Source organism: Lycorma delicatula, chromosome 11 (genome assembly GCF_047948215.1).
Source record: "Lycorma delicatula isolate Av1 chromosome 11, ASM4794821v1, whole genome shotgun sequence".
Classification (NCBI taxonomy): Eukaryota; Metazoa; Arthropoda; class Insecta; order Hemiptera; family Fulgoridae; genus Lycorma; species Lycorma delicatula.
This window is the reverse complement of record NC_134465.1, coordinates 72,941,835-72,968,653: the sequence shown is the minus strand read 5'-3', so window position 1 is coordinate 72,968,653 and position 26,819 is coordinate 72,941,835. Positions and strand designations below refer to the sequence as shown.

The 26,819-nt window shown below is 30.0% G+C and overlaps 1 protein-coding gene and 1 long non-coding RNA gene across 8 annotated transcripts in view; one reads left to right on the top strand and one right to left on the bottom strand.

The window, feature by feature from the left end:
• The window catches only part of LOC142332176 (uncharacterized), a 29,620-nt gene extending 11,333 nt beyond the window's left edge, over positions 1-18,287 (top strand). For 3 of the 7 annotated variants that reach the window (XR_012758191.1, XR_012758190.1, XR_012758195.1), the window contains exons 2-3: positions 13,665-13,878; positions 15,679-18,280. This is a non-coding gene — a long non-coding RNA (uncharacterized LOC142332176). Of the gene's footprint in view, positions 1-3,494; positions 3,562-3,589; positions 3,883-4,262; positions 4,343-13,664; positions 13,879-15,678 lie in introns of those variants that run through there. The other 4 variants (XR_012758193.1, XR_012758194.1, XR_012758196.1 and 1 more) reach the window with 4 other exon arrangements.
• A 7,775-nt stretch (positions 18,288-26,062) lies between these two features.
• The window catches only part of LOC142331974 (uncharacterized), a gene marked incomplete at its 5' end in the record, with an annotated part of 5,709 nt that continues 4,952 nt past the window's right edge, over positions 26,063-26,819 (bottom strand). Inside the window, one exon of the mRNA XM_075378024.1 lies at positions 26,063-26,155. Within this exon, the coding sequence (XP_075234139.1) occupies positions 26,063-26,155 (93 nt within the window). The remainder of the gene's footprint in view (positions 26,156-26,819) is intronic.

Genomic DNA, 26,819 nt, shown 5'->3' with positions numbered 1-26,819 from the left:
AAAAATGACCAAAATTTGATATCAAATAATAATAAATTCCTTTTTTACAGTTTAAATTTGCAATGAAGGTTGTGACATATCGAATTGATTTTTTTTATTATTACATAAGCCACCATACTCATCATAGCTAGAGTAAGAACATTGATAAGTGTTCTATTTTTATTATTTTTTTAAATTCAAACTTTTAAATCTATTGAAAGTTTGAGGCTTTTTATCTCTGGTGGGAGGCTTGGGACAAAAATCTAATTCTACCACAATAGCAAACTACAGTAAAAATTTCAATATTTGATTCTGAACAAAGTTAATGAATTTTCAAAATATGCACAAATCACATGTGCATCTATGCCATTATTAACCACTCTGAAGTTTAAATAATATTTATTTTACAAACTTAAATCGTAGAACACTTTGTAAATGTGATATTTTGTTTTTAGTACTGAGTAAGCTTTGGAATTAGTCCACAACATATCTAACTTAACTAATAAAAATGAAAAGTTAATTAATCAAATAAAAAGTACAGTTTGAAAAAATTAAACTATTTTTTAAAATTTTGAAAGGAATTAAGAATAAGTATAACAGCTAAAGACAATGAACACTCAGCGTAGCGAACTACCAGTAAAATACTGGCAAATGTGTACAAGATTTTGGAACTCATCTGTGAATTATCTATTAATTTTGTAATTTGGTTTGGAGTTTATCAAGAAAAAATCTTAACCAAAAACTTGCATGCATCATTCACATCACTGTGAAGTTAGTCCTCAGATACTGCTACCCAAAAGCAGCAATGTGTTTATTTAAAATAAAATAATGTAATTAAAAAGTAGCGGTTTTGTTGTTTTTAGTTACTTCACCTTTGTGTTACTGGTTGTTTGGAGTTACAAGTTACCAGTTAATTTAAGTGTTTGTGACTACAAAATACCCGGTTTATGGACCGGGCTTATTCCTTTTAGTCAAGTTTTAAACAACATGTAAAGCATTATTTGATTCTAAAACATTTCCAAGCTATTCTACAGTTAGTGTTATATAATTTCAGTCGCTGTAAATTTAGATGAAATTAGGTCAAATGACCTAATTTCATCTAAACCCACCGGGTTGGTCTAGTGGTTAACGCATCTTCCCAAATCAGCTGATTTGGAAGTCGAGAGTTACAGCGTTCAAGTCCTAGTAAAGCCAGTTATTTTTACACGGATTTGAATACTAGATCGTGGATACTGGTGTTCTTTGGTGGTCGGGTTTCAATTAACCACACATCTCAGGAACGGTCGAATTGAGACTGTACAAGACTACACTTCATTTACACTCATACATATCATCCTCATTCATCCTCTGAAGAATTATCTAAACGTTAGTTACCGGAGGCTAAACAGGAAAAAGAAAGAAAGGTCAAATGACTATTACATATCTCTTTATATGATTTTGAGAGCCTTGCAAGAAATTTTAGCTTGATGTCTAGTAAGAGTAAAGAATTTTTAAATTGTTACAAACAAATTATTAGCACATCAGATTGAGAATTTTTTGTTCTTTGAAGTCTTTAGCACTTGTAATTCATAGGCTATATGATTTTGGGGTGATGAAAACTTTCAATGCCAATAGTGAGAATTGATTCTGATAGTTTGTGATGAAGTTCTGATAAGTGAACACATTCTTAATAATAATGTAATTAAATGGATAAATCTCAGAGAGCTGCCAGCTTTTGTAAATTGCAGTCGGGCCCTTATCCTTACATTCCCTTATTTGCCAATTTTGTCCGTTCTTTTGATATTGACCTCAATACCTGTCGCATTCTTCAACATATTTCCTCTTCTTACCTTGTGATTGTTTGTCGCTCTCTCATCTTGTCCAAAATACTTCCAGTATTCTTTTCAGGTTAGTTCAATAAAACATACAGTAATACCCCCAAAGACCACATTAACATTACATGTAAATCTCCATTACATATGCCATCCTTTTCTCACACTTTCCCTCTGGTGCACACAATTTATATTCTGCTTTTGAATTCTTTACAACTTTTGTCCTTCAAAGAAACTGTTATGCTTTACTAGTCATCTGGTGTTTATTCAACATCCTGGTGTTTATTCGATATCCTCTGCAAATTTCTTGTCAATAAGAAAGCAGTGTTGTTTACTCAAAGTAAAAATCCTAGTTTTGGACACCATTCTTATTGTTTAACAATCCTGTTTAATTTGTCTGTATTCTATCTTCTGTATTTTTCAAGCTCTAAAATTATGCCAAATGAAGCGATAAGATCCTTGTGGTTTTCCTTCAATGATCTCATCATAAACATCATTTTTTTTTGCTTTTCATGAACAGTTAAGCATTAAGACATTATCAAGACAGATAAGCATTTTGTATGTTATATATCAGTTTTATATATTATATGTTAGCTATTGTGGTAGAGATAATAATTTTAGTAGCTTACGTTCTTTTTTTTATAAAATTAATATAATTACTACTGTGTATCGGTTGCTATTTTAGACACTTATTGATGGGCTGAAAAATTTAAAAAGGATAAAAAGCTTTTCTTGAGATTATTTCTTTGTTATATATTACTAGTGTTGGTGTAAAAATATGCAAGTTTATTGAAGATGGCAAGAAATGTGCTTCGCTTTTATTCACTTGTGTAGTAAGTACTTGAGGGTACATTTCAGAGCTTTATAAACTTTACATATTATGTTTATAAAATATTAATTTCAAGTTGTTCCTTTGGCCTTATAAAAACATAAAGTAATAGCTGTGTATTTATTGTGTCAAAACTTTTCTCTTACTTTTTGGAATTTTACTTCTCGTATTAGTATGTGCAATTTCTGAGCTGTATAACTTCTGTTAAAGTATTCTACAAAATCATTAGTTAATTTACATTAAAATCTGGAATTCTATTTGTTTATATCCTAACAATTATTTGTTTGAGGAAACTGGTGTTTTGTCATTGAATTAATTATATTTTATAACTCATCTGTTTACAGCAAATTAAGCAGTTATCATTTAGTAGCATTAACAAAAATTAAATTTTCTAATGACAGTTTAGTTTCTTACATGGCTATTTTCTTTTAAGCGCAACAATAAATGTATTTGTATATAATTAAATTTCCTTCTCAATATTAATTTTCCATAATGAAGGTAATATTGCAATTAATAATATTGTTGAACGATGCATTTGGAGAAAATAATTACCTTGAATTACTAGTAAGGCCTCATTCATTTTGAGAAAATCATTGGAAAATTGGAAACTATCATTGTACTACCGACTGTGAGATATGTGATGCGATTACTTTTGCAAGTAGGACACAGAAATCCATCGATGATTATGTTGTTTTTAGGGTAATTATGTTATGAATAACATCACTGAAAGATCAGTGTCAAAAATTCCAAGAGGGTGGATATGTAAATTATTACAGGGAAACAAAACATAGAGATTGATAAATTCTTTCAAAATGTTGAACATGATGCAAAATGAACTATTTATACAAATTTTGAAAATGATTGTATTTTTTTAGGAAACGAGTGAATGTAGAAGAGTTCAAGCATCATCTTGAAAGTTGTGCACATTCATTGCAAGACCAGGTAAATGCAGTGATGGCATAAAAAAAAAAAATGTATAGTTACAGTGATTTGGGGTACCTAGGGAATTTACAGACAGAATTTGTAGAACTTAGAACCATAATAGTATCAGAAGTTTGTTTTATAATGCTGAAGAAGATATGGAGTAATATTTAAAATAAAAAATGCAGGAGTCTCATTAAGGGTGTTCTTATCTATGAAAAAGCATGGATGCAAGTCATTCTAAAAATTGAACAGTTCAACTGAGATTATTTTCACCTGTTCCCTGCAGCTCAGATGTGATGTCACGGGGGGACTATCATCTCTTTAGATGTGGTTGGCTAAGTATGTATGGGTAAAATTGTTTGATATATTAAATATTTCTATGTAATACAAAAAAATATTATCTGAAAAAACAACTTAAAATATCTGAAGAAAAATTAGTAAATTAAAATAAAGGATTTTTAAACTTACCTTATTTTAGATTCAGTGTCTGTAATTTAAAATGTTGGAAAATATAATCTAATTATATGCTTCTATCAAGAATTTATTTTCCATATTAGAATTATATTAGATATTACAATTTATTTTCCATATTTCTTCAGATTATGTACTCATGATTTCTATTTTCAAAATTTTTAAACGTTTTTAAAACTTTTGAATGGTTGCTATTAATATTATTTTTATTATTACTTACAGTGTACAGTTTTTACTTATATTCACATAAGATACTTGAATAAAAACTGGCTGAAGTACCTGAGTCTCCTAATCAGCAGCTCTTTGATGCATTACTTGGGGTTAGGAGGTTAGAGTATAGTATTTTCCATATGTAAACATTATTACAGGTATGAATTCCTCGGAATTCATACAGATATTATGTTGAAGACTTTGTTTTTTATGTAATTTTTCTTTAGTCTTGCACTCACTTCATCAGAATGAACATGCGACAAAGTTTAGTTCTCAAACTCACACTGTTAATATGTACCCATAACAATGTTTATAAATCTTGTATTTGGAAGATATATTCAATATAGAACGACTTTCTATATGTATAAATTTTGTTTTTTTAAAAAAATGTTACTCGTTAAATGAAATAACTTACATAAATAAACTTTTTAAATCTTCCTATGTAATAATACAAAAAAATATTAACTTGAAATATCCGAAGAAAAATTTGTAAATCAAAATAAAGTATTATTTTAGATTCAGTGTCCAAAATGTAAAATGTTACAGAATATAATGTAATTATACACTGCTACCATCAACTGTCAGTTGCTGTGTCTTTGAATTTATTTTCTATATTTCTCCGATTGCGTACTCGTGTCTTCTATTTTCAAAACTTTTGAATGGTTGTTATCAAACAAATTTTATAATGATTTTATTGTTACTTTAATTTTGAATACTTTGAATTATTATTATTATTACAGTATACAGTTTCTAATGTATTTAAAATAAAGCATTTAAATACTTGCCCTTGTTAATTGCAGCTTTGGTGTTTGATCTAGTCCAGATACTGAAAACTTTCTACTAGATCATTAACCAAAAAATTTTTAAATAACCATTTTAAATTGGTTATTTTTAATATAAAAAATGTTGACTCTGTTACATTATTGTGGATGTAGATGTAAACAATTAATCCCAAATTAACAAATTTAATTATTAAAGCTTAAAACAGAATTATTGATTTTAACTAAAAGTGTGAAATTTAGCCGATTCCAAACATATTCTTACCGTATTAATTCCAAATTAAACACTGGATCAGTGACCATTGTTGACTATCAGACATGTTCATTATACATTTTTGTTGGAAATTTAATTCTGTATTTTACAAATGAACATATTGACTCTAGATTCAATTAAATTTCTCTTGCAAGTTAACAGAAAACTTCCTTTTTCATAAACTTCATTATATATTTCTGTTTTCTTATTTATTAGCTGCTAATGATACTTTTCAAGCATAATTCCTAATATTTTTCATTTGCAAATATCCTACTACTCAATTTTTTTTGTAACCATGCATGTTGGTCATTCTGACATCTGTCTCATGAAGGTAAGAAATTATTTTTTTTGTTTGGTCCAATAGAGATCTTGTAGAATTTATACCACCTCTGCATGTGATCATAATATTGGAATTACACTAAAGTAAACAATTTGCTCTACAGCTGAAGGAATGTAAAAGATAAGGATAACAACCCAATCATTATTTTTGTCTTGTTTCTAACATTAGAACATATCTGAATATAAAGTTAAATACCTCAATCCTTACATCACATTAAACATAGCGTATTGAAATAGAACTCATTACAAGGGACTTGCAATGTAATGAAGTCATTCCGAATAAAATATTTGATCAGTTACTGGGTACGTTCCCAGGACTTGTTTTTCAAAACACACACACATTCTTGTATAGGATGTCATTCATTACATTCATTGTTTCTTCTAAATCATTTTTACACTTGGCAAGAATTACTAAATCATCGGCAAATTGGAACATCTTTATCTTTCCACCTTGCACTGTTACTTCGGATCTAAATTGTTTCTTATGTTCTTCGATTTGTACTGTTGTAGTTTTGTTCCTGTAAATGTAGCAATTGATCTTCTATCTCTGTACTTGAACTATAAATTTTTTTAAATGTTGAACATTTTATTCCAGTCGATGTTATCAAATGCCTTTTCCAAGTCTATATGTATGTTGTTTTTTTTTTTTTAATCTTCCTTCTACTATTAATCTGAGTAGTAAAATTGCTTCCCTTGTCCCTATACTGTAAATGAAACCAAATCAGTCTTCTCCTAAGACCATTTTCCTCTCAGTTTTTCTGTACAGAATTCTAGTTAAAATTTTTGATGCACGAGTAGTTAAGCTAATGGTTCTGTATTCTTCACATTTATCTGTTTCTGCTTTCTTTGATATGATGACACTAACACTCCTTTTGAAGCCTGAAACACACTTAAAATTGAAATAAAAAGACTTGTACAAAAAAGCAACATCAAGCCTAATAATGCCTACCACAACCTCAAACCTGGCATGGACTTTAATTTTCCACTATGATGTAATTAACTGATTGAACATCGATTTTTTTGCTTGTAAATTGTAAGATAGATTGATACTTCCCAGAATGCATAATATTCAGACCTGAATATCATGGACATGCACTGTTTTTTTCCCCCAAAATTACTAATTTAACTTGTAAAACCATTAAAATTTAATAGATGACAGCACTAATCCAATTTTTAAAAAAATGTACTTAATTGCTCTTTGTCATTTGTCTTCTTATTTTTACTTAGAACAAATGTGAATATCTTTTTTTTTCAGGTGATAAAAGTTTTGTAAGGAAATTTTACGATTATAAGTTAGAATTTTTTTTAAACCAGTCTAAATTGCCCATACCACCATGTGCTGAGAAGCCTAGGTTTCAAAGTGTTAAGAAAGTTGTTGCACTTAATTTACAAAATTACGGGACTTTATTGTTTTTAATAATTCTTGAAAAGCGTGGCATAGAGAAAAAACTTTCAGTATGATTTTAAGAAAAGAATTTCTTTCATTTCTTAGAAAATATTTATAATGTGTTAATAATAAAAAGATTCCATTTCTGATTTTTGCAGTATCATTGATGGGTTCTAACTCTTTGTACTCAACTTTGTAAGGCTTGATCCACCATGCCCCGTGTTTCTGGTACTTTTTATTGATGCAGGTTCTTTCGATTTTCTGGATTCTGTCTATCTTTGATTGTTCATTCAAGTGAAAGAGTGTTTCTGCCGCATAAGTGGCATCAGGTTTTACAACTGTGTTGTAGTGTCTTATTTTTGAGCTTTAGCTAGTGTGTTTCTTCTTACATGGGTAGAGTATTTTTCATTTAGGTTGTTTGTTGTTATTTCCCCAAGGTTATTTAATTTGGGTTATTATTTTGATTTTGTTACCATTTATGTTTACATCCGTGTTGGTTTATGGGGCATAATTTCTGTCTTTTCGAATGATATTTTGAGGCCAGTTTTGTTTTGTTTTTTGGCCTAGTTTTACTTCTTTGTACGAAGTAAAGGAAGTATTATGATCGTGAAAAATTTTGATTTTCAGATTTCAATGGAAATATCATTTTGATCATCTATGAATCCATTTTTACTAATTTCAACTTGACGTCTGTATGTACATATCTTGCATATCTCAAGAACGATTAGCCATAGGATGATGAAATTTTGGACTATTGTAACATGTAGTTGTGCATCTCTCCTTTTGATTGTAATAGACTGGTTCAAAAGTGTCCGATCCAAAAAAATATGGATTTTGGATTTTTTCTTAACCGCAGCAGTAAACCCTCATTGAGAGCTTTTCAATGATATATCATAAATGGTATTATCTTCATTGGATCCAGAGTTGTAGCCAAATAAAATTTTAATTAATGAAATTTTTGGATCTTACAAGGGGAAGGCACATGGTTCGAAACTGATTTCATCTCCTTTTTTTAAATTTAAATATATTGATTTATTAATTAACTGTGATTGTAAAAAAAAGAAATAAAATAAATAATTAATCAGTAATAATAAAAAAAATATGAAGAAAATCAGAAGTTATTAGTAAAATAAGAGTTTATATACTTTTAAAAATGTGTAAATGTAATTTAATAGCCATTATTACATATATGTATACATAATAGATTTGGTGTAACATCTAATTATTAATATTAATTGAAAATTATAATTTAGATTCGTATTATTTTTGGATTTTCTATTTAATTATTCTGGGATTTCTGTTTAATTTTATCTACATTAAAGTTGACTGAAAAACAGACCCTGTCAAGAAAAACATATACGCTGAGCCATACATGCCTGATCTTTAATAAATTGCAAAAAATTCTTATCTTTTAGTTCATTACTCCTCTGATATTGTCGGACAATATTCTGCCTGTCTGAGTTGATCATCATTTCATTTATTTGTTTTTTTTTTCAATCATTTAATTGCTTTTTGGTTTGATATAATGCTTATGATCTTAGTTTGTGTACATGTTCTCTAGTTTTCAAATTTTCTCTCTGTTTATATTCATCATCTTCTCTTAATGTTTTAATTCTTTCTTTCTTTGCAATATTTTCTTCTGTTTATTTTTTGGTTTTAACATTTTCTTCCTTTTTATTCTTTCTTTGGTTTTAACATTTTCTTCCTTTTTATTTTCTTTGGTTTTTAAATTTTCTTCCTCTATATTTATCATCTCTTATTTTTTTTATTCTTCCTTTGATCTTAACATTTTCTTTCTCTTCATATTCATCTTCTTGTCATTTTTCTGAGATATATTTCTTCATGTTATCTTTTTTGTTCCTGTACGATTGTTACTTTTTCATTTTTGATTATTCACAGACTAATCCAATAATAAAAACTGAATATTTTACACTGTAAGGTCTAAATTAACATTTATAACCAGTATACAGGAGTTCACTAAACGGAATACTTTAATTATTATTAATTTTTATTTATACGACATACCAGAAATCTGAAACTTCATGAAGATGCGAATAGTACTGATCTAGTAATACAAGTAATAAAGGGACTTTAACTCTGCCCTAATATTTTACAAATTTTGTATAAATATTTGACGTTAACTAATATTTTAGCAACTGTGTAACTGTCCACTTTTATTAAGGAATAGGAGGATCGTATATCACTTTCAAATGAAATAAGTTTAAATGAAGTGCAGTAAAAATGTGTATATGTAATTAGGTATACAAGGAAGTCGTGTGGTGACCGCATCAGATTTTTACTTTTGGGGGCATTTTTTGAGCCATTCCCTCATTACTTCTTCTAGAGCACAGTTGAATTATAGTAATGAGAACTCATTGCCTTGGTGCAGTCCTGAATGTTTTGATCTGAAATGGTTCCGAGAGCTCAGCTCTGCATTTTACTTTCAACTTAGTATTTGTGATGATCAATTTTATCATGTTTATTAATTTGGTATGTAGTCCAAGGTGTCTTAGAATTTTTAGTAGGAATTCTCTGCGGACAGACATAAGCTTTCTTGAAATCTACAAACATTATCACATGTCTGTTTCTTTTCTTGTAATCCATTATTAGCTTGAGATTCATGATCTGATCTGGAAAGCTCCTCCAGGGTCTGAAATCTCCCTGGTATTCATTTAGTTCTTTTTCAAGTTGAGGACCGACTGTTTCCTGCTGAGTATGATTTTTGAAACAATTTTGTATGTTGTTTCGAGGAATGAGATTCCCCTGTAATTTTTGGTGGTCGTTTTTCCCCCTTTTTTGTGTAGTGGATGGATTAGGGCTGTTGTCCAGTGTTGTGGTAGTTCTTTGATCCAGATGTTGACAAGCTGTTGATGAAGGGCAAATTTTGCTGATCTTCCTGCATGTTTCCAGATATCTACAAAAGTCTGATCTTCTCCTGCTGCTTTCTAATTCTTCATCTTACCCAATGCTTGGTAAACTTCTTTTATTGTGGTAGGGTTGATGTTTTCTGTTCACTGTTATTGTTTTCATAGATGATATTTGTATCTATATCTGAAAATAATCTTATAGACTTGAAAATTCTACATTAGCCTATTAAATATTGCTACTTATAAATAAATATATTATGAATTGTGTAGAATAATATTATTTGCAATTAAGAGTGTTCCCATTGATAACTATGAGATCTGTAAATAAAGTAATGAGACTGGTTCAGAAAAACTTTATTCACAATCCAGTTATACGTTCATGGACTCTTTCACTTTCAAAATCGTTTCCGTAATAAACCATGCAACACATCAAACAGTTTTCCCACTCTTCATAGCAGTGTTGGAACTCAGAACTGGAATATCCTTCAGATATATATTTTTTAAAAATATTTTCTACCGTTCCATAATGGTGTCCTTTGAGGTGTTTTTTAAAGTCGGGAACAGGAAAAAGTCGCAGGGATTCAAGTCAGGTGAATAAGGTGATTGAGGAACTACAGGAATGTTTTTCTTTACCAAAAACTCATTAATTGAGAGTGCATTGTCATGATGCAGCATCCACTTGTCTTCAATGGCTGGTCTGACACCAGCAACTGTTTTACGGAGTCTTTCAGAATTTTCTAGGTAAACATATTGATTTACAGTCTATCCTGTAGGCAACAATCTTTATGGAAAATTTCATTACTATCGAAGAAACAAATTTGCATTGTTTTAATTTGCTCATAATTGCTTTTTTGGGACGCAGTGAATTTGAAGTATGTTACTCCTTCGTCGGTGTTTTGTTTCTAGGTCGTACTCAAATATCCAAGATACATTACAGGTAATAATATTTTTTAGAAAATCAGAATTAGTTTCAATTAGCCTTAGAAAATTGCTGTTATTTTTCTGTTCAACAGTAACGTTTTTTGGGACCAATTTTGCACAAACATTTTTCATATCCGATTCGTTTGTCAAAATTTGATAAATTGTGGTACGGTTCAAATTCAATTGTTCTGCCATCATTCTGACAGTTAATCGCCGGTCGTACCGTATCAAGTCTCTGATTCGCTTAACATTGTCGTCACTTTTTGACGTTAACGGTCTTCCAGAGCGTGGATCGACCGCAACTGATTCCTGGCCATCTGAAAATGCTTTAAACCACCTAAAAACTGGAGCTTGTGACAAGAGCGCCATCTCCATATGCCCTTTTCAATTTTGAAAAAGTTTCAATAGCATTCTAACCGAGTTTAACACAAAACGTTGCTCATAATAAGTATCACTCATTTTTGTAACGCACAATAAAAACTCGTTTCACGAAAAGTTTGTTTACGTCTCACGTGGCATCAATATTCTAAAAATATTAATACCTAATATAAATCAGCTGGTCATGTAATAACCATATGTTTACTAGTAACTTTAAAGTGGTTGTCAAAAAAAATTGTCTCGTTATTTTAGATCTCTTATATCTATTACATAAAGATGAAAAGGGGTTTTGTTTGTTCAGGATAGACAAAAAGCCACTTGATCAAACGCAACCAGATTTTTACCCATGTTTCTTGGCATAACTGAGAAGGTTTTTTGATGTATTTCATTTAAAAAATCTCAGAAAAACCAACTGATTGATTGCTTTCAAATTTTCAGGATACATTCGTATTACACCAGGGAAGGTTTTAAGCCACAGACCGAGGCTCTTGCTCCCTTGAACATTAATATATGTATTATTTCTTCACCCCCAAGGAGCGTGAAGTTGTAAAGTAAAGATATTCATTACGGAAAAAAAAAGATTAATTCTTTTACTTCATTATTATGGCAAAGAAATAAGTTATGAATTTTTCGTCGTCAAAAGTGTGTGTACTTTAGTTACCTTAGCTATTGTTATTCTAACCACCGGGTCGGTCTAGTGGTTAACTCTTCATCGCAAATCAGCTGATTTGGAAGTCGACCGTTCTAACGTTCAAATTCTAGTAAAGGCAGTTACTGTTATACGGATTTGAATACTAGACCGTGGATACCGGTGTTCTTGTGTTTCAATTAACCACAATTCTCAGGAATGGTCGACCTTAGACTGTACAAGACTACACTTCAAACCCATCATCCTGTGAAGTCTTACGGTGATTCCGAAGGCTAAACAGAAAAAGAAAGGTTAAAAGCTACTGTTATTCTGTCTTTCTAGTTTCTTTTTCAGGTTTCTATATTTTTTTGTTATTTATCAGTATATAGGTCTGAATATTTGTTATTTATCAGTATTATTCTCGGATAATGAACAGTGTGCAGGTCCAGGGGAGCTTAGCCTTCTAGGTAGACGGGATTGGCGACTGAAGTTAACTCTTTGGGTGAATGGCGAGCGCTGCGGCCTTGGGAGGCCCTGACTTGAGTCGAAGTTTTGCCTTGGGGGTCCAGGTTCCGACTAGTCTTTAATAAATTACTGAATTATTTGAAAGATCTTCTCATAAATTTGTATGAATTAAATTAACCGTTTTTTATCCACAAATATTGCTGTTGTACAAACAGCAATTGTTAAAATCTAATTGAAGTATAATCAACAAAAAAATAAAGAACCTTAATTTTCTTCATCTTAAAATAAAATAACTTTACATTAAATGCAATAATAGTTTTTCTCGAATTATTTTTATTAATATATCATAAATTGCAATATTTTATATTTATATATATTTTCATTCTTCAATTATTTTTTTAACTGTTTGCCAGTGGATTAAAGATATAACAATTTGTCCATATAAAAAGCTTAATTTGTGACTGTAGGCTTATCCTCAAAGATTCAAATATTGTATCATTTTTATTTTTGCAAGTCGCTTAATAAAATATTAATGAACAAGTTTGTTGTTAAATAAAGAATTTTTGCTCAGGAAATAGAAACTGAGAGTTTTGTACTTCAAGATTCATAATGGCATGACAAAGAAATACACCAACAATCTATAAAGAACCTCAAATGCCTTTATCAGGCATGATGGGTAAAATTGCATTTACTTGTGTAATATAAATGTTGTTATAATGATACTGCAAATTAATAATCACGGTCTGCAATTCAATGGATATAACAGAGGTAGCCAAACGTCTGAATTTATGTAGTTGTAAATTCCATTAAATTAAATTATTACATGAATTTTATGCAAATCTATCATTTATTCCATTGAATGAATTATTCAGTTTTTATTATTATTATTTACTGTGAAGTAAATTCATTTGATAAATTTAACTTACTTTTGCCTTGTCAATAAAGCACTTTTTTTTTTCAATAGTAGTGGTCTATATAAGTTATTTGTAAATCTATGCCTATTGTGTATCACCTTACACTAAAAATAGTTAAATTAAAGAAAAAATTTATCAGCTGAGTTATCTGAAAAATCCAAACTGAACAAATTACTATATTACAAAAATAAAAATCTCTTAATACAACTTTAGATAATGAAGTAAATTTCATATTGTGTGTTTTTAAAATAAAATAAACATGCTAAATGGGTGACGATTGAATGGAGGAGAGTTTTAAACAATAGTGAAACTCCATACGCAACAGACTCAGAATTTAAGAACACACAGGAGGCTTTGTAAATCCTACAGAGTTGGCAGCCAATATGTAAAGTGATTAAGCTGTTTACTGTTGCAGTAAACATCAAAAAGAACTACAGATTTTTACAAGATGCAGTTTTTTTAAGGTATAAATAACTATTACTAATTATATTTATTTTTTTCATTTGTAGATGGCTTGGTTAAAAGAAGAAGGATTTGGAGGTATCATGGTTTGGTTTGTAGTTATGGAAGACTTCAGAGGGTCTTGTGGAACAGGAAAATTCCCATTAATGAATGCAATGGGACAAGAATTAGATGGTTACACAGTAAAATTGGAATATGATGGTCCTTAGGAAACTTCTAATCCTGTTGGTGGTGGTGGTGGTGGTTATACAACTAAAGATCGTAAGTTCTTTACCAAAAATAAAATAATAAATTATACTGTATACATTCTGTATAACGATAACCAATTTTTAATTTGCTAGTTTAATTTACTTACTTAATGTAAGAATTATCTTATTGTTCCAAGCTGTATGAAATTAGTTTAACTGTGGAGTAGAATATAAATTGTTTTTGTGAATTTTGAGTATCCAAATAACCTTTACTTTTTGCAACACGGTTAAATAATTATTAAAGAAACCATATCCTCCTCATTCTGTATTCATCATTAAGCAGACCAGTCTTCCATTCCTAAAATTGTACGCCCTGTGGAATTATCTGACTGCATTATAAACCATTCACCCAGACCCCCCACTGGAGGGTTAAGTGGTGGTAATCCTTTACTTGAGTGAGTAGATAATATTCCTGATATTGATTTGCGATGCTACTACCTCAGGTTCAAGTAGCTAGCTAAAAGTAGAACTCTTAATCGATTTGAACCCCTTACATGTTACTGTTTTTTTACTTTTTGAACTGATGTAAGTGCCTAATTTTAATTGTGCCTGTATCCCTAACGTAATGTAATTTTTAAGTAAATTGTATTTGTTTTGTATTTGTAATCAGTATTTATTTAAAACAAATGAAAGTGAATTTTCTATTATTTGTGATAAAAAGGTACAATAAATTTGAAATTTAAGATAATTACTTTCTATATTAGCTTTTTATATTCTTTACTGGCAGTAATGAATTACAGTTCTTTGAGCCATACTCAAACACTAATTGTATTTAAGTGTGATTATTTACTTGTTTCTTTTAATTATAATTGTAGATATTATCTTAAAAGCAACTGGATGCAACACAATCTTCTCTATGAATCTTCTAAATGTAGACATACCAAAATAACACGACAGACATTCTGCTCATGACGGCATTCTACATACCTATATAAAACACAAAAATATTCATCCTTCCAAACCGATTATTGAGATTTTCAAGACCTGTCAACACCTTCATCAACAAATACTACAAGGCCACACAGGGGGCCACATACCTTTTAGATAATTGCTGAGAGATGGATGGAGCAATGCAGTTCACAAACCTATCAGAGTATATCAATTTCCTTCAACGTTTCTATTCCCTGTTCTATAGTTGTTTAGCAACTATTATATTGTCTACCGGCCTGCTTCTTTCTCTTCATATACTTACAGAGAAAGCAAATTTCAGATCAGTTGAGTTGGACTCAACCGATCTGAACAAGAGTTGGACTGTAGTTTAAATTTTAAAAAACGTTTAGATAAAATAATTATATTTCTGCTAAATCCAAAAGCATTTTACGATCTAGGAGTAACTATTTAATTTATGTGTGAGTATTGTTATTGTAATAGGCAACTTAATGTGTGTCACAAGTCACTCACAAAATGACATATACCCGTACTCAAAAATACACCTAGTATTTCACGATGGGCTTATTAGGGATTTTCCTGTGCCTTCTTTACTTAAATGAATATACTTTTGCATTTGTCTAAAAAAAATACCGGTGATGTTCAGTACTACACATTACATTTTCACTCTGTTTACTGTGGGGACTGGCCATTGTGTATAGTGAACATCATTATTATCAGAGAAAGTTAGTCTGACAGTGTCTTCTTTATCTCAGTTGTTGCTGTATGTGTATCATAATCATAAAAAAGAATGGAAAAGCTAGTATACATCAGGAAAAATATGATATAATTTCCTTTTTTAAGCTGTGAAACCAGCAAAATCTCTAAAAATTTTAATATTTTTCTTCAGAGAACTAAGATTATAATGAATATATTTTTTCCACAGGAAATGCAGTGTCATGTGAAGAGGAAGACGATTATCATACCACCCAGATAAAGCAGATTGCACTTTGTACTATATGTGTGAAGGTGAAAGAAAACATCATATGCTATTCCCATAAAATCTTTTGTTCACCCTGAAAATGTCTGTGATTGGGCAGAAAATGTAGAAGGCTGCATGCATCATACTCAAGCAACACTACCTGCTAAGAGGAGATAAAATAATTATTATAATAACATTAAGTTTTCCTATTTTTTTTACAATGAGCTCATTTTCTATTTACTTTACACTGGTACAATTGTTTGTTCGGTCTACCTTTTTTGAATTTTATTTATGATTGGCCATTATTTTATACTGTACCTAATAATTATTATCTTTAATTTATAAATACTATTAATACTTCTGTTTTAATTATGCAATTTTTTTTTAATGTTTTGTATTTTATGTCAAGTAATGTTATTTGGTTTAAAAAGTTATTATGATTACTTTACTGCTTTTTTTACTGTAATTACTTTACTTATTTCTTTTTATAATAACAAATAATTGTTTCTTTATTTTTTGTTTATAAAATAATTTGTTGATTTAAAAGTGTTGATTCCTTTATTGTAATTCTTTCCCGTGTTTGTTTTTATTTGCTTAATAATTTAAAAATTATTCTTAAATGTTTTTCCTTTTTTTTTCTAGATATTTGGTTCTGGTTTAATAATGACAATCTGTTGCTGATTACTTTACTTGTATTCCCTATTTATATAAAAATGTTTATTTTAATTACAAAGTTTTTCTGTAAATTGACAATTGATATCTGTAGATCATCTGCAAAGATTCATTGCCAACATACTTAATATTCTTGTATCGCTTTGGTATAATTAATAAATCTTTTAAATAAATTGATGGTAAATTTACTGGTCATTTTTTGTTAATTTCTTTTACATATAACATTTTTATGATCATAAACTTTAAATGTGATTTATATCTTCACAATTTATTCTGATATATTTGTATATTATTTTGTATGTTATTACTAATTTTAATAATTATGGTGTCATACAGATTTTTTTTGTTGAAACTATTAATATTCCATTTCAGATAAAAAAATATATTTATATATATATATATATATGTATGTATGTATGTATGTATGTATGTATGTATACATACATGTAATGGTGTTTTTATATTGACATGGTTTTAACCGCTTACAATTACTTTGACATCTTTTGGTAATATTGAACAGTTATACTTGGATAATTTTTTTAAAAGTTATTATAATAAGCAGGCCGTAATGACATACAACAGCGAATATGATAAAAGTTTCTTATAATTTTCTATTGTAATATACAAAATATATATATATATATATAATTGTAATTGTTAAGTAATTGTTATGTTTATTTTAACTACAGATTGATATGGTGCAGGCCCCTCGGGGTGGTTGGATAGATTGATAAAACAGAACTAATTGATATGTATTAATATTTATTGATTTGTGTTACAAAATGAAATGCATTATGACAAAAGCTGTTTGTTGTGCATGGGGATTGAAAGGTATAGTTTTAACCAAAATATAAAAAAATGATTGTTTTAGCTTATATTTTTGTATGGCATTGCAATATGTTAAAAACGTTAACAAAAATTAAAAAAATATATTAAAAAATTGCCATTTATACATAAATAATAAAAATGTTTGTATTAAATAAATATCATTGTATAAAATATTATTGTGAATGTAAAATATTACTTTAATTATTTATATAGGTTTTCAACAAAAAATAGGCATCCTGTTTTTTGATGTTTCGGTTTTTGTATCTGATCTTTGCACTCAAATCATCAATCTCACAAAAGATTTTCTTTATTTTGTTCAAAACCAGTTTAAATAGGTTCGGTGATAGTTCATCACCTCGTCTCAGCCCTTTTTTGACTAGGAAAGGTTTGCCTATATTTGCTGTAATTTTAAATTTAGAGAATGTGTTTGTAAGAGTGAGTTTAATGAGGTTCAAATTTTTCTGGTCAACTCATATTCTCTCAAAATTTGAAAAAAGTCTCTGTCCACAAAATCATACGCTTTCTGAAATTTTGTAAAAGATATAAGAAAGGTTTGTTTCTGGATACGTAATATTTTAGAATCGATCACACTTTGTATTTATTCTGAATATGATCGTCCTTTTTTAAATCCTTCTTCACACCCTTCTATATGTGATCTATTTGGGGTTCTAATCTATTCAATAACATTTTCACAGTATTTTATAAGTCACTGGCAACAATGAAATACTTCTATAGTTGTTGACATCCGTCTTGGAGGTATAAATTATAAATAATAATTAATATAGCTTATTTATTTTTATTTATAATAAAATACTTATACAAATTGAATTGAAATCACAGGTATAAGTTACTATTTATTCTATAATTTTATGCAATTTTAATTCACAATAATATCAGTTTTAAAGTGATTAACATATAATATCTGTACAAAAAAAAATCTATTATTTAAAAAAAAGATGTTAAAATTTTCATAGCTTTTGTTTAATTAAATATTGTGATTTTTCCTGAATAATAAATTAAAATATAAAAAATTTTGTACTTCTGATTATTTTAATACGAATTATACCCATTTTATGTTTATTATTAAATTTAAAAATAATATTAATAAAATCTTTTCTCTAGGATATTATTATTATTTTTTTGGTTATATGAGCATCAACTGCTACAGTCATTAGCCCTCATCACACTCTTTAAAATAGGGATTAAATCACAATCAGGTTTGTCATATGTAAGGGTGGAAAGGGCCCTTACATTTTATTTAAAAACACCAAACTAAACAAGACAGAAAATTTAGACACAAACACTGAACATACTTACAGGATGCAAAGGACCCCGATATTAAAATTTAAAAAGTAAATAAAACATAAATATATGTGAAAAACAACAGCTTCACAATACCAACATTCCCTTTTTTCTCCCTTAATTTTATTTATGCACCCCTGGACCAACCGAAACTGCCATTAAGCAGCACATCAATTGACCCAAGATCCATTAGAGTTGACTGACTACCTCTCTGTAAATTATCCTGTAGGACTTAACCCATCGGGTTCCCCCTGTGTCAGCAGAAATTAAAATAAAAAAATTATTAAAAATATTAATTAATTTAACTTATTTCTAATACTGTTAAAAGGTATTCATAGAATTTCTGTTGTGAAATGAATTTTATTTTGCACTTGGGAGTGATGTTAAGACATTCTGAAGAATTGCCAATTGTAAACAGGTGTGTATCTAAAACGGTAGGCTTATACATTACAGATTCTAGGTGTAAAAGTGAAAGGAAAAATGTTACATTTCCCTTCGATTTTCCTTCTCTCCGGCATTTTGTATTTATTAATAAATTTATATATGAAAATCGGATTGAGAAGTGAACAATAACTTCAGAGGATGAATGAGGATGATACACACACATTTTTAACAACATTGTCTAATAAATAAAATATTTCATTTTATTAATTATTTGTTTATATTATTTTAGTATTTCACTATATTAATGTTAACGGTGACCGTGTAAATTTTTATCATATTATGTGTTCTTAAGAAAATGCTAAGCATTTTTTTTAGAACAAAATGACACCTTAGTTTTGAAAATCGATTGACAAACAACCAACTTATGACAGAAAATGTATCACTATTTTCTGCCAGATTTCATCTCCTTCTCTATTAAGTCTGGTTCTTTATTTATTATGTGTGCTATTTATTAATTTAATTATTTTAATTTATATTAGTAGCTTCTCCCGCCTATGGCATGCCCTCTGAAACTAGGGTGGGTTCCCTTGGCAGGCGATGTCATGGAATGAGACTATTAGGTGTTCAAAACTGTACATCTTGTGTGAAAAATATTTTTTGAATGATGAAAATTGAAAGCAAAAATATATCAGGAAATCTTCCCGATTAAATCTGGTTTAGATTGGTCCTTAGTGAAGGCAGTTACTTTTATTTTGATTTGAATACTAGACGGTGCTGGTATTCTATGGCGGTTCAGTTTCAATTAACCACACATCTCGGGAACGGTCGACCTGAGACTGTACAAGAATATACATCATTCATACATATCATCCTCATTCATCCTCTGAAGTTGAAGTAAGGTGGTTCCAGAGACTAAACAGAAAAAGTGAGGGATAGGCGTCGGAATTTGAATTTTTTTTTTGAAGGGGGCTCAGAGAAAAAAAATCATAAAGGATAAGTTACGAAATGATATTATATAGTATAATTTAAATTTATTAATGAACATACAAACAAAAAACCTTGAAATTCTTTTATCGTATTTAATAAACTCTTCTTTTCAATAAAAAATTCACTGTTCCACTTACCGGTTTAGACCATCCAAAATTTCTTTAAAAACAACATTTTCACTCGTTTATTTCTACGCTCAGAAGACAATTTCACTTTCATTCCACTCCATGCTTTTTACTCTTGATAACGCAACAAACGACTGTCCATGCCCAAAAATTTCTCCTCTCAAATCAATACCGACCAATTCAAAACTTTTTTCATACAAAAAGCTAATCGCAGAGGAAACTGAAGTCTCTTCAATGAAAACCCTTTTGTACTCTCATCGATCAAAGTTATTCTTGGAATATACATTGTTTCTCCTTGCTTACCTCTAGTCGAAATTTTGCACTTTAAAACATTATTCTCCATTCTTCTAACAGTAAATCTCATTCCATCGCATAAACCATCTTTATGCTCAAATTTCTTAAACACATGACCGTCAAATTCTTCTTTAACTGCAAAACATAATTTAAAAAATATATTAATAACATATGTATTGCGTATATTTTGGTTAAAGAAATAAATATATATTACAAGTATAAATAATAACAAGTGCAAGTAATAAATATATAATAATATAACAAGTATACACTTGACCACCACGGGACATCTACTAACGAATCGGGATTTTCCGCTAGCGATCTATACATTCCAGTGCCTGTTATCTGAGCACATTATTACTTTTTGTATGGAATGACATCACTCGCACTACTGGTGTTTTATGTGCTAACCTAAGCGGGACGGACACACTACAGACAGACAGACACACACAAATGTCAGTAGGGTAGAATAAACATTGTTAATATTATAAAAGTATGCAATTTTTTCAAAATAAAAGTAATAAAAAAATAATTGTCTAAGATAATCCAATAATTTTATTTTCAAAATAAAACTGGAACTGACAGTTGTATTACATAAGAAAGAGCTGCTGCGTGAGTACCATCGCCTCATCTCCTTTATTCACACCTCTTCTACAAGTAGTGTACCATTTTAACCCGCCTACATTCATTACTCTTCTTGTTTGTTTGATTACAGATATTGTTAATATGTATCCTCTAAAACAACTCTAATTTTCCATGAACTCATCTCTTTCTCTTTAATTTTTAATTTCATTTATTTTCTCATACAACAGCACATTTCAAATCGTGTTAAAACATTGGTATTTAATTATTAAAATGACATGCTACCGGTATTAAAAAAATAATAATAACTGCTGTTTAAGAGTTACTTTTGTACATAACTAAAAAAACATTAAATGACCACCATTTTAGTTAAGAGTTACCTATTAGAATAACGTATCACAACTCTAACCTTTCCTTTAAACATTTTTGAATTGGCCCTGAAGAGGAGGGGACCTTGGGATGCGGTAGGTTTTTTAACCAAAAAATTTATTTTTTTTAGGTAAAACCATTTGCTGAATCTCATTTTAAGAGTTGAAATTTATTTCAGTGTTACTATACTTCATGAATACTGTGTATATAAATTCTCCTTAATTCAGTATCATGAAAAACACGGTTTGCTTAGCGTAATTTTTTATCTTACAATCAAATCAGAATAATATATATTTATACTAAAATATAGAGACAAAATATTACAGTTTAGAATATTAAACTGAAGATGATGCATACAGGAGAAAATAGGATTGAAATGTCTTTTTATTTTTTATCGAATCAAATGTAGATTTAAAATAATTTATGTTTTGAATGTTATAATTATAAATAAAGATTAGGTTATGTACTTGAAATAATCGGCTGAATTTTCTATCTTGTTTAATTGTAACTGTGTTATTTGAGGATAATAAAGATTTATTTTACTTTTTGACTGGCTTACTCTTCTAACTTTAATTATATTCTGTGGTTAACATGTTTGATACGATATACATATATTAATTTTTCAAATATGTTGCTTGCAACAGGTAATAAATTTATTAAGAAAACGAGAATTCTTAATAAATCCACATCCTGTGTCTTCCACATCCTTATACGTCTCATCACCCCACATCCTCTGCTAATGATTATTTTAATTATAATTATTATAAATAATTTATTGTATAATTACATGCAATCAGAGTAGCATCACAAAATGCACGATTAGAAAATAAAAATTAGAAGCGATTAAAGTCCATATTATTTATTTACGTACAATATAAAATCATGAAATTATGTTTTGTAAAATGTATGAAGATATTAAATACAAAAGATAACAGCCAAATAATTCAAAAATCAAAAGGCATTAATGAAGATTATTGTAGCACATGTTTATGTGCAAGTTTAACAGTTACAGAAGATTCAGGGTTTTTTCAATTTTTAAATTAGTATTATTTAAAAATTCATCAACAGAGTAATATTGTTTCTGTAAGATAAGATTTTTTACTAATATTTTAAATAAATTAGTCAGAAGATTTTTTTAATAGATAGATAATTTATTAGATATGGAATAAGAAGCATAATAAGGCCCTTTCTTGTAAGCCCAAGTATTGAGTTAAATACGTAAAGAGGAAAAAGGTTTTGCGGTCGTTTTTTGATAGAAACAATAAGGTAAACGATAAGTTACTATTCTTTTTAACAAGACTACACATTCATAAATAGAAATTAAGGGTAAGTTAACATTTAAAAATTTATGTATATATTCACAGTTATATACTGGTATATAATTGTGAATATAAGGACTGCCTAAAAGCACATACCGTAAAACAAACAGAAGATGGTTTCCAAAAGAGTCGATAGACCACCATAAGGAGACAACACTTTGCATATGCCCAGAACTGAAACAATGGTTTCGCCCAGGAGGTGATGCTTTTTGACAGTATTCTAACCTATGATGAGATGTGGATTTACCATTATTAAGTGGAATAAAAAAAAATAGAGCGTGGATTGGAAGAACAAGAGTTCAGCTGTTAAGAACATCATGACAGTATTTTTGATTAACATTGCTGATTGCATAATTTTTCCATCACCTAATAACAGGATTTTTGAGTCTCGTACAGTAACAGCATCTCCTTTCTGGCTATTTTATTAGATGAATAATTTGCTTGGAATGAACAAATTGATTTTGTTAGTTAAAAAAATGAAACTGTATTGTTATACTTGAAGTACCTTAGTAGAATACTGAGTTTATCATCATTATTAAACATGTATAAATATTTATGTATATTCCTCTCTGAAGTGTAATGTCATTTCTTAGGGCTCCCTCAAAAACTTGAGTATTCAAAATAAAAAATGGCTATAAATATGGATTGTGTATTTAGAAAATTAAAAATGTTAACTAATACTTGTGTTTATAATTATGAAATCAGTCACTAACAGAAAAAAAAAATCGCTTATTAATAAAAAATAACAATTTCCAAACCAGACAAATGAACATTTTACAGGTAAATTTTCACAATACCTCAGCTTATAAGAACGAGTCTTACGTCTCTGTTGCCATTTTTAATGAATTGCTGAACCATTTAAACTATCTTCCCACCAATTTATTTATAAAACATAACGAAAGGTTTTTATTTTACAGAAACAATATTACACAGTTAATGAATTTTTAAACAGTCTTAAAGAATTTAAATTTTTTGTAAGCGTTTAAAACAATTTTTAAATGTTCATTTCTTGCATTTGTTCAAGGTTAGAATTATTTTTTCTAATCTTCTACTCAAGTAACCCACCGGGTCGGTCTAGTGGTGAACATGTCTTCCCAAATCAGCTGATTTGGAAGTTGAGAGTTCCAGCATTCAAGTCCTAGTAAAAGCGGTTATTTTTATATAGATTTGAATACTGGATTGTGGATACTGGTATTCTTTGGCGGTTGGGTTTCAATTAACCACACAACTCAGGAGCGGTCAAACTGAGACTGTACAGGAATACACTCATACATATCATCCTCTGAAGTAATACCTGAATGGTAACTCCCAGAGGCTAAACAGGAAACACAAAGTCTTCTACTCAAGTAGTATTCATTAACACCTGAATTGTAAATTATTTTATAATCGTTTCTTATATTTAGTATTTTCACATTTTTTCTTATCATTTCTCGAGTTTATACATTAAATAATTAATATGGAGTCTAATGACTTCTATTTTTTTATCTTACAATTAATTCTGGCTGGATTGTCCCATTCTATTTAGATCAAGGTTTTATCTCGATTCATCGGGTCTAATGCTTGGGAATTTTTTTTTATCAGCAGAGTAATAAACCTAATCGTTCTTGACGTTAATCAAAATAATCTATTACTGTACACCGATCAGAATAAGAGATTAATTTTTTTATTTGATCGATTAATAATGAAAATCTCATGTGGGTGTTTGTTTTCAATTTCAGCAAGACTTATATTAATTTCAGTATATACTACTGTTTCGACAACATTGCAAATTATAAATTTATTACTGTTTTTAGCTACGGTAAAAAAATTTTATGAAAATAATAAATTAACTAAAAATGTATTAACCGATGAATGCATGAGAAATTATAATAAAAAAGAAAAAGAAAGGTATGTAAATTTCATCGGCTAAATTTTAAGCGAGACCTTAAAATAAATAAAAAATAATCAGAATACTTTAATAACAACTAAAAAGGTATTTGTGTTCAAATATACAAGAGATGGAGCAAGTGTGTCAATGTTTTGTTGGTAGAGATTGAAGAATAGATCAACAAATTTATGATAGCAACATCTAAGGAGTAAATCTGTATTATACTTAAAATAAAAATGTGTGTTTTCTGATGAAATGACGTAAATTACATTTAAGAGGTATTTAAATATTTTTTCTTGTATCATTATGAAAGTGATCTCTGCTTAACATCTGTACACAGTCTCAGTGTAATGTTCTTTTCTCTAGACGATCAGTTTCTTTACTCAGTGTGATGCAAGAGTAGATTTTGGTGAAATTTTTTTTATGAGAAATTGTCTTGTTTTACATTATAATCTTGTACAAAACTGATCGTGTAGTTAGGTACACTTATTTTGTTTTAACTTTAAACAAAATTAGATTTGAAACATATTAAATACAAAAAAGTTTAGTTAAATTGGTGGAAACGAATAAATTGTGTTCAAAAACACTTAAACATTTATGTGTTCATAACCCACTTAACAAAATTATTGTACATCAAACGTAAAAAATAGAGTTTTTTCCTCCAATTTATTGGTTTTCACCGCAGATTTCTCAAAACCTACTGTAGTTACGGTTCTGAGACCTGTTTTATTCGATTTTTTTAGGTCAACAACCATAACCCACCGGATTGGTCTAGTGGTGAATGCGTCTTCACAAATCAGCTGATTTGTAAGTCGAGAGTTCCAGCATTCAAGTCCTAGTAAGTCAGTTATTTTTACTCGGATTTGAATACTAGATCGTGGATACCGGTGTTCTTTGGTGTTTGGGTTTCAATTAACCACACATCTCAGGAACGGTCGAACTGAGACTGTACAAGACTTGTGATTTCATATACACTCATACATATCATCCTCATTCATCCTATAAAGTATTATCTGAAAGGTAATTACCGGAGGCTAAACAGGAAAAAAGAAAGCTCTACAACCATAACAAATCACTAATTCTGCCGCTAATTAACATCCTATAAATTTCAGTTCGACCTCATTTCACAGAGGTAGCTGAAATCTGAGCCACATCTTCCATTAGCCATAACTCGCAAACGAGGCAATTTTGGATGTATTCCCTCCTCACTCTATCTCTGTCTGTGTCTGTCTATCTGTCTCTGTCTGACTGGCTGTCTGTCTGTCAATGCGACTGTCTGTCTGTGTCTTTGTGTCTCTCTCACTCTCTGTCTCTGTGTGTGTGTGCGTGTCTCTCTCTCTCACTCTCTCTCTGTCTTTCTCTCCTTCTGTGAATCTGTCGCTGTCTCTGTCTTTCGCTTTCCTTCTCTCTCTCTCTTGCTGTCTCTCTGTCTTTCCCTCTCACTATCCCTCTCTTTCTCACTCTACCTCTCTCTCTTTTTCACTGTCACTCTGTCTTTCTCTCTCACTGTCTCTATCCCTCTTTGTCACTCTCTCTCACTGTCTCTTTCTCTCGTTGTCTCATGCTCTCCCCCTCTCGGTCTGTCTCACTCTTTGTCTCTTACTCACTCTCTCTCTCTTTCACTCTGTCTCTCTCTCTCTCTCTCTGTCTTTCTCTCTGTCTCTCTCTCTCTCTCTTTCTCTATCTCTCTCTCTCTCTCTGTAGGTCTCTCTCTGTCTCTGCGTCTCTCTGTCCCTATCTTTCTCTTTCACTTTCTATCTGTCTCTCTTCTCTCTCTCTCTGTTTTTATCTGTCTCTCTCTCTCTGTCACTCTATTTCTCTCTGTTTCTCACTCTCTCTCTTTCTCTTTCTCTCTCTGTGTTTTTCTCTATCTCGTTCTCTCTCTCTCTCTGTCTTTTCGCCTCTCTCTGTTTCTCTCTCTGTCTTACACTCCCCTCTCTCTCTCTATCACACTGTCTCTCTCTCTGTCACTCTCTCTTTCTGTCTCACTCCCTCTCACTATCTCTCTGTTTCTTTGCCTCCCTCTGTCTCTATGTCGCTGTCTCTGTCTCTCTTTGTGTGTGTCTGTCTCCCTCTCTCTTTCTCTTTCTCTCTCCCTCTGTCGCTCTTTTTCCGTCAGTATCTCTCTCTCTATCACTGTCTCTCTCTGTCACTGTTGTTGTCTCTTTCTCTCTCCCTCTTTCTCTATCTCTCTCTCTCACCCTGTTTCTATCCCTCTTTGTCTCTATCTCTCTCTGCCGCTCTCTCTCTTTCTCCCTCACTATCACTCTCTCTTTCTCACTCATTGTCTCTCTCTCTCTCTGTCTCTCTCTTTCTCACTGTCTCTCTCTCTCTCTCTCTGTCTCTCTCTTTCTCACTGTCACTCTCTCTCTCTCT